Raw genomic sequence first — 9,637 nt, 5'->3', positions numbered from 1 at the left:
AAAAAATTCGAACTCCAGCACATTATGCTAGAATATTTTCGAATTTTAAAGATATTTTGTTCAAATTTTATTTTCACGTAAAAAATAATTAAATTTTTATTACTTTTGAAACTATGGCTAATTTTTAATTAGCAATTATACTAAAGATATGATATTTAATTCACCATATATTAGGTTCTTGTACGTAAAACCTAGTAACTAAGACCTACCCAAAAAGAAAAAACAAAAAAAAACCACCCCTTTCTGCAAACATTTCACTGTTCTAAGAAACAACTAAACACAATCTTATTTCGTATCCTATAAAATAACATTCAAAAATCAGCATCCATTATTCTCCCTTCTCCATTTTTTTCCAAAGCTCAAACAAATGCTGTAACAAGTCATGAAAACCCTAGCCCTATCTCACCGGCCGGTTCCCACCGTTTCCGGCCACCGCTCCTCCATTTTTTCCGGTCACTCTGCCGCTTCAACGGCCACTTCCCTCTCTTTATCCAGCTCCCCTGTAGCTGCTGCTTCCCGAGTTCGGAATCTCAAATGCTCCGCCGTTTCTCCTCCTCCTTCATTAGGTAATGCTCACTGTTGATTTAGTAATTCAGAGGCGAATCCAGAATTTAAAGTTATCTGATTCAGAGTTCCACTGCATTGGTTGCTCGGCTGTATATTTAACATTAATATATAATTTATGTGAGGCTGTTTCAGTCTTTGAAACTTGCGGTCTAAAACATGTCATAGACATTTGTAGGGCTATACATCAATCTCGTTAAAGTTAAAATGAAAAGTTTACAGTTAAATTATTTTTAAATATAGGAAGGCGTTAATTCTTTTTGGGACAGACTAAAACACAAAGAGGATCTCAGAAGCATATATATTTGGTTTCACCACTTTCATTCGGTGCCCTGTATGCCTGTTTAATTCAGAGATGGATCCAAAATTTTTAAGTTGGCGGGTTCAAAATTCTAGTGCATTGGTTAGTCAACTATATACTTAGCACTGATCAGTAGTGGAGACAAGATTTTCGCTATGGGGATTCAAAAAATTCAAAAAAACGTAAACACGCAAAGAAGCCAAGGGGATTAAACATTTGATGTATATACATAAAAAACTGGCCTTATGCGAACTTCCATGCCCTAGCTCCCCCCCTGGCATTGGTGTGTGTGTGTATTTCAAAATCTCACCTATATATTAAGTTTCGTCACCTTAATTTGGTACCGTCCATGCATTTTTAATTCAGAGATGGTTCTACAATTTTAATTCATTGAGTTCAGAGTTCCAATGCATGGTTACTCAGCTATATATTTAGTATTAATATTTGTATTCCAAAATTTGAATTATATGTTAGTTCGCCACCTTCATCAGTAACCTCTATGCCTATTTAATTTAGAGATGGATGAAATTTTTTAAGTGAGTGGTCTGCCGTCTGCGTCCATTGTGTTCACTGCTTCTCTGTGACAATAGACTTCAACTTAGCACATATATATAATTCCAAAACTTACTATCTCTTTCTATTCACATATATATACACATACATACATACACACACACACACACACACACACACACACACATATATATATATATATAACACACACATATATTTGTACCTATACACTTATATGTGTGTGTGTGTGTGTGTGTATCTAAGTCAAGCACCCAGTATCGGAATTTTAAGTTGTGAGTGTAAAGTTGTGCTGCCTTCATTTCTTCTTTGTGGAAATGGACTCAAACTTATTGTTAATATTTACTTTTTGAAAAACTTTCAACTTCCTGTATAGATTCGAATAGAACCCTTTATACTCTCTCTGTCCATTTAGTTCAGAGGCAGATCTGTATTTTAAGTCAGTGGGTGCAGATTGCTATTGCATTCATTACTCCTATGTCAGAGTCAACTCGGACTTGTCATTGAATGCATAGAATACCATGTCACCTTCCCTCTCCTCTGAGGCCGATGGCATCCACTTCCGGATATGAGCCTGGAAAGGAGCTTACCTCATGATTTGACTACGCCCCCCGCACCCCTCTCCAATTTAGGAGTTGAATAAACAAATTCAGCAATATATACAGGTCGGGTCAAGGACAGCAGTTATATGCACTGCTGTAAATAGATTAGCATGGCCCCTTCGCAAGGTTGAGGCGCACAAATCGTGAAATGGTCCAAATTTCTTAATAAAAAAAGAGTATACCTATCACTAATTTAATTCGCTTGACATTAATTTCATGAAGGTAACTTTTGGCTGCTTTCTGGGTTTGAGATGGTTTAGTTTGTGCAGTGGACAATTCAGTGAAGTTCAAGGAAGCTGCCAAGCATGGGAATTTGATCCCCCTTTACAGGTCTATATTCTCCGACCACTTAACTCCGGTCCTCGCTTACCGCTGTCTGGTGAAGGAAGATGATAGGGAAGCTCCAAGCTTCTTGTTCGAGTCTGTGGAGCCTGGTTTGAAAGCTTCTAATGTTGTAAGCTCCTTGTTCTACCTCTGTTTAGTTACATGATTGAAACTGGAATAGCCAATGGAACTCTGTCTTAAAAAGAATGATGGGTTTGAATGAAATTCATATATTCAAAAACCACATAAAATACTAAAACTCACAGCTTTTTATAGCTAAAAATAGTTTAAATTGTTTCAGTCACAGATCATCCAAAGAAAAACTGCTTTGGACCCAAATAAAGATAATGGCATCCTCCTTGGAAGAAGGGAGTACTTATATTCTCAAAGATAACATGGGGAATGACTGATTTTTTGTGCTAATTACATGCCTGCACCGGCACAATTCTGAATATAACAGAAGTTACTTGCTTGGTTGGTTACAGCTTGCTATGTTTATTGATGAGTTAATTATGCTAGGGGCGATATAGTGTGATTGGGGCTCAGCCGACAATGGAACTTGTTGCAAAAGAGAACATGGTGACAATTATGGATCACCATGAAGGAAGGAGGACAGAAGAATTTGTGGAAGATCCAATGATCGTTCCTCGTAGGATTATGGAAAGATGGAAACCTCAATGTATAGATGAGCTTCCCGAGGCATTTTGTGGTAATAAATTATACTTCTAATGCTTGAGTTTATTAGTACGAATACTAATCTAGCTTGGTGTACTGTGCATAGAAGCACTTGCAGTTCAATGTCAATTAACTGCCTCATGTGAAAGGCAAATCACAGTGTTAAATTGTTCGGCAATTTGAATAATTTTTGCCAAGCTGCTCTGCGTTTTGTTGTTTAATTCAGTCCAATTCTAAATCTGTTATTCTGACAGCACAGCTATGCTTATTTAACTGTCTTTGTTATCCCAGCTTTCAGTTGCAATATCCTTCAAATTAAATTTCTTGTTTTGTGTCTAATGGATGGCATGCAGGCTGCAGTTTTAATCTTAATCAGATATGTTATTTTTAATTTTTTCGGTGTATAACTGGAAGTTAGCCCATGCTTTGCACCTGATACTTTTGCAATGCAATGGTTTTTTCTCCCTGCATCAACGACGAAGAAGTAATACAGTTATTGTACGACGAAAAAGGGAAAAAGTTGAGTCACTTAAATAAGGAAATGATACAATCTATAAAAAAATAGAAATGATTTGTTTATCTTTTGTTGTGACAGTAATTCTAGAGACATTTAAATGCTTTGATTTCCCACAACATGAAACAAAAAGAGATCTGAAATATACATACAAAGATTAATCTATTAGCAAATCTAGTTTATAGTAGGAGAATGAAAGAGAAAGAGAGAGGGAGAAAATTGTTGTATTGATTTATACAACCAATACAAGGAGATTGTAATAATTGAAAGAGTATGGTAGTTACCTATACTTGAATTGAATATAGTGAGAATTTATCTAAAATAAAGTAAGGATCCATGTCAACGGAAAGTCAGAAAGAGGGATGATGAATAGAGATTATGTGTTGAATAAGACTAGGCCAAAGTTTTAGATGTCAGTACATGATAATTGATACCTCTATACACAGATTTCATGTGGGAAGAGAGTGAAAGTTTAGCATACCTAATGCTGTGTTTTTTCCTTTGCAGGAGGTTGGGTTGGTTACTTTTCATATGATACAGTGCGTTATGTAGAGAAAAAGAAGATTCCTTTTTCAAATGCTCCTATGGATGATAGAAACCTTCCTGATCTTCATCTAGGTCTTTATGATGATGTAATTGTGTTTGATCATGTGGAGAAGGTAATTTAATTTTCAGTCCTCATTAAACCTTCATTATATCTTGCTTTCCAGATTATCCTATTTTGTTCTAGGGCCCATCTGATTCACGAACATACACTTGACCTCTCGTTGAAGTACCTCAATAAGAGCACTTCGATTTCACTTTTTGTAATTGGGATCGATTTCTTCAAATTCGTCATAGACTTTCAACCATTGACCATGGACTGTTCTCTTTACTTCTCATTGACTTTTTCTGGTTTGAGTACTTCTATGATCAACTCTAGTAGTTAGTGTTTCTGAATCATCAAGTTTTGCGTCAAAATGCATCTTGGTTATTAATTAAATAAAACTTAGTATGAATTAGTTCTTAGAGACCAATATTTGCAGTTGAATAGATGTTTTATTCGCTGTATATGGTATTATGGTCCATTATCTGATTTTCTTCTTTATACCAGAAAGCATTTGTCATACATTGGGTGCGGTTAGATCAGTTTTCTTCAGTAGAGGAGGCCTACAATGATGGTATGACCAGATTAGAAGCATTGATGTCTAGAGTACATGATATTGTCCCGTAAGTTATTTCACTTTTTCTTCCAAAAATAATTACCTTATTTCTGCTCCTTTCCTCTCATTCATTTGGTTGTACTGGTTTCTTATTTTAGTCCTAGGTTGGCTTCAGGGTCGATAAAACTTCACACTAGCCAATTTGGTACTTCATTGAAAAAGTCGACCATGACACGCGAAGACTACCAGAAGGCTGTTTTGAATGCCAAGGAGCATATCTTGGCTGGGGACATTTTCCAAATTGTTCTTAGCCAACGTTTTGAAAGACGAACGTTTGCGGATCCATTTGAAGTATACAGAGCTCTAAGAATCGTAAATCCAAGTCCTTATATGACTTATCTACAGGTGGGCCTGCTTTCTTTGAAACATTGACTCTTCAAATTCTATTTTCTTTTCCTAGGTCTCTCATGAAGAATATCTTTTGATCAGGCTAGGGGGTGTATTCTTGTTGCTTCTAGTCCAGAAATTCTTACTCGAGTTAAGAAGGTAAATCAACTCTGATGTTTTCCATTCTACTTTGCAGATTGCATTCTAATTCTATTTTCTGGGTTTGAGTTGATTTCACCCCCAAATTCCATCTCTCATTTGTCTAGCATTAACAGCTTTCCTAATAGTCTTAATATTATCCTCTCTTTTTTCTTTGTCAGAAAACAGTTACTAATCGACCCCTAGCAGGGACTATTAGGAGAGGTAAGACACCTGAGGAAGATTATATGTTGGAAAATCAACTTTTGCACGATGAGAAACAGTGTGCAGAGCACATAATGCTGGTTGACTTGGGAAGAAATGATGTTGGAAAGGTTAACACTCCTAATTTTCCTTTTTATTTATCTTCCAGCTTCCTCTGGCTACATTGACCTTTATTATATATGTTAAGGACTTAAGGCTGTCATTATGCGTGTAACGTCTTGTTCTCTGTCATCTAATGATTTTGTTCTTGTTTTGGATCAAGTAGTGTTAAAACTAAGAAGTTAATCGTCTTTTTACTCTAGCATGAATTTGCTTATGGAATTCTCTGATGTTGTATGTTCCTTTCCGCTCCTATATTGAGCTTGCTTCTGCCTGTCCATACAACTAGTTAAAACTCTGATGCATAATCATAACATGCCTAGTCAAATACCAAGATATGCATTAAAAACTATAGGGAATTAATATAGATCTTGCTAGTTGGATGCAGAGTCAAGATTCTATATGGCTTTCAGATGCTAACATTTTGACAATCAATTCTCCTCTTGGTGTAGTGTTATTAAAATTTAAATCAATTGTACAGTGTAGTATGCAATTCATCCTCCTTTTAGGCCCTGGCATTGGTGCTCACTAGGGTAGCCCGGTGCACAAGTCATCCCGCATTCATGTAGGGTCCGGGAAAGGGCCGCACCACAAGGCATTGGCGCTCACTGAACTTCTATCCATTTGAATTGCTAGGTTCCTACTCAATTTTATTTGTTTGGTTACTTCTCATGTTAGAATCATTGTAAGCATATTATTGAAGTTGTCTTTCACTTCAATCATATTTTATTAATTTTGGTTCTTAATTCAGGTCTCAAAACCTGGTTCAGTGAAAGTTGAGAAACTAATGAACGTTGAACGGTATTCCCATGTCATGCACATCAGCTCCACGGTGAGTTCTTCTCAGATGAATTTGTGTTTAATTATAGCTATTCCTTTACATGGGATTGAACATTTAAAAGTTACTTGCATCAAGGTCTTTTCCTTGAGTACAACAAAACCTTGCTTTCTTTAATCCATATTTCAGTGGTTACAGAAGCGCGGCAGACTTGAATTTTGTGAAATTTAATGATTTGTCTGGCTTGTTACGAGTTTGCTCTTGTCCAAAATATGCAGGTTACTGGAGAACTACTCGACCATTTGAGTAGCTGGGATGCTCTGCGTGCTGCGCTTCCTGTTGGAACCGTTAGTGGAGCACCTAAGGTTCTTCAATCATCTTTTACTTTTTAAAATAATACTCCCTCCTTCCAATTTACTTGACTTGACATGGAGTTTAAGAAAGAAACACTTTTGAATTTGGTCTTAAACATGCCTGTGGCTATAAAAGCTTCTCATTTAGGGTAAAATGGAAAGTTAAACGTCAATTGTTTCCAAATATAAATATATATTATTCTTTTTGGAACAGACTAATAAGGAAATAGTGTCATAAACTGGAACGTAGGGAGTAATAATTTTTAAAAAGGAGTGTCTTGGTTATTTGAGTTGTGGGTACTTTCTGCCGCCAAATGTTATAAATAATGGGAACAGGATAAGCTGATGGCCCTAGTCTTTGGTGCCACTTCTTCCGAATTTGATCAGTTGTTGGAAATATTGATAACTGAATAGAAAGTTTACTTATCTCATCTCTTACCAAGTATTAACAGATGAACCACCGATTACTGTGCTAGAGTAAAGAAAAACAAAGTGAGACGGTGGGGTGGGGGCTGGGGGTGCAGAGGGCTGAGGCTAATATCGGTAAGGTTATATGTGTTAAAGGTCCCTGAACTGGAACTTGCAAGAATTATTGATGTGGTTTGAGGCGTTTCATGAAGGAATATATAGCTGTGATAATTTTCAATTTCTTTGTGTTTTTCGGAAGGGGCAATAAATACTTCATTCCTCTTGCTTGATTTAGGTGAAAGCCATGGAGCTAATTGATCAGTATATATAGCTGTGATAATTTTCAATTTCTTTGTGTGTTTCGGAAGGGGCAATAAATACTTCATTCCTCTTGCTTGATTTAGGTGAAAGCCATGGAGCTAATTGATCAGTTGGAAGTCACAAGGCGTGGACCATACAGTGGTGGATTTGGAGGCATTTCCTTTACCGGTGAAATGGACATTGCCTTGGCTCTGAGAACCATTGTATTTCCAACTGGAACACGTTATGACACCATGTACTCATACAAAGATGCCAATAAGCGACGGGACTGGATTGCTCATCTCCAATCTGGGGCAGGTATAGTGGCCGATAGTGACCCTGCTGATGAGCAAAGGGAATGTGAAAATAAAGCTGCTGCTCTTGCCCGTGCCATTGACCTTGCAGAGTCATCATTTGTTGACAAAGAATAGATGTTTTCCTACTGTAGAATTTTGTTTCATTAATTCCTTAGACACAGGAAATTCTTTTTGTTTCTTGATGAATGTGGAAAAATTTTGTTTTTCAATTTGGATAGTCTGTTGTGTTGGCAAGTGACTGAAAATCCCACCGATGTCAAAATTGCTGCATAATGTTCAGTATTGCCTTCACCAACTGTACTAGGGTGCCACAAAGAATCCAAAAATGGCCTTAGCCCTTATGAGTTGCAGTTTTCTGGTTGTCATGATTTCCGGTTTATGCTTTTTTGGTACTGTGGTGGTACTATTACAATACTGTGTTCACATTTAAGGTCTACATAGTTGAGAGTAAATTTTGTGAAGGTGTTGCAGCACCATTGTAAGGAGGTATCTTTAAAGCTGGTCCTTAGGGTGTGTCTGGTATGACGGAAAATATTTTATTTTTGACAAAATAATTCATTTTTCGGGTGCTTTTAAAAGGGGGAAAAGGACACCTCTCACTTTTGGGTGAAAATCATTTTCCTTCACATTTAAAGCAAGATGTTATTTAGGTTTTCCTTCATCTACTTTTTCACCAACTTATTTGTTACTACTATTTTTGTGCAAATGCCCCCTCGATAATTGTTGGCATGACCTTGTTAATAGAAAAAAAAAACAAAAAGAATGAGAGAAAGCATGGACTGAATACTAAGTTAAGTTCTTTATTACACGGTTATTTCCAATTACATAAATCAATATTATATAAATCAATAGTTCAAACCGCACTCAAAGGTTGGGCATTTCCCATTTTTATAGGAACTATTTTACCAGAAATAATGATATCTCCTATTATAGCCCCTCTGGGATGTAATATATATATACTTTAAAAATCATTCTCCCTCATTGTATTTTCATCACGATGTTTGAAAAAGATATGATCGAAAGTTAGATACTTATAAACAAGTGCTCGTCTAGTTCCATCTCCTTGATCTCTTTGTTCCGTTTTTAGCTAGATTCGGTTTGATTGAGGACGAAAATCAAATCGATAGGCGGTCGCCCAAAAAGAATGATGATGTAACTGATGTCATTTTCCTTCCTCTTAAGAAAGACTGACAACTAATTAATCAAATAAAGCTTCTCATTTAGGAGTGGTAAAGCCAGCTTAAACTAAACACTTCAATTTTAAAGATTTTAGAGCTTTTGTAATCGATAAAAGATAGCTGATTTAGGCACTTACACAATCAATCTCTTCCAACTAGCTTTTCCAAAAGCAGCCTGGTTTAACTTACAGGAATGTAAGAGATAAGTTGATGGAAATAATAAATATTGCAAATTGAAAGAGTTCAACTGTCACGATCCGGATTCCCACCCTCGGAAGTCGTGATGGCGCCTACTAGTACGAGCTAGGCAAGCCAATTAATTTCACAATTTACCCTTTTCACTCATTTTATATTCATTAGCAATTTTAATAATAATAATAACATTTATACAGCGGAATTTAACATAAGCGAAAGAAAGAAGCCATAAGCTATCTGAATACGAATATCTAATACAACTGTTTGAACCTCGACTACCCAGAACTGGTGTCACAGTATCACAAACGGTCTAAGATTTACTACATACAAAGTCTGAAGAAAATATCAATACACTGTTTATGAATATATGGAAAATGAAACAGGAAATAAGGATAGAGGAAACGCCAGGGCCTGCGGACGCCTGCAGGTCTACCTTGGATCTCTGCTTGAACTGAAAATAGCCTCCAACCTACGGTCCGAAGTATACAACACTGGGGTCTGCACAAAAGAGTGCAGAGTGTAGTATCAGCACAACCGACCCCATGTGCTGGTAAGTGCCTAGCCTAACCTCGGCGAAGTAGTGACGAGGCTAGGACCAGACTACTA

General features: G+C 36.7%; 1 protein-coding gene across 3 annotated transcripts; it reads left to right on the top strand.

The window, feature by feature from the left end:
• On the top strand, positions 223-8,026 carry LOC109214368 (anthranilate synthase alpha subunit 2, chloroplastic). Of its 3 annotated transcripts, none has more exons than XM_019378278.1 (11): positions 223-566; positions 2,259-2,452; positions 2,842-3,031; positions 4,019-4,170; positions 4,605-4,720; positions 4,812-5,058; positions 5,143-5,199; positions 5,361-5,513; positions 6,254-6,334; positions 6,559-6,645; positions 7,446-8,026. In XM_019378278.1, the coding sequence occupies exons 1-11, from the start codon at positions 383-385 to the stop codon at positions 7,770-7,772; spliced, it is 1,788 nt and encodes a 595-aa protein (XP_019233823.1). In that variant the 5' UTR covers positions 223-382; the 3' UTR covers positions 7,773-8,026. The 3 variants fall into 3 exon arrangements, with proteins under 3 accessions (XP_019233823.1, XP_019233838.1, XP_019233832.1); XM_019378293.1 differs by lacking the exon at positions 7,446-8,026 and adding an exon at positions 7,337-7,387; XM_019378287.1 differs by having other exon boundaries at positions 224-566; positions 2,268-2,452.

This window comes from Nicotiana attenuata, chromosome 2, assembly GCF_001879085.1.
Source record: "Nicotiana attenuata strain UT chromosome 2, NIATTr2, whole genome shotgun sequence".
Taxonomy (NCBI): domain Eukaryota; kingdom Viridiplantae; phylum Streptophyta; class Magnoliopsida; order Solanales; family Solanaceae; genus Nicotiana; species Nicotiana attenuata.
Note: the sequence above shows the minus strand (reverse complement) of the source record. Positions and strands in the feature narration are given on the sequence as shown.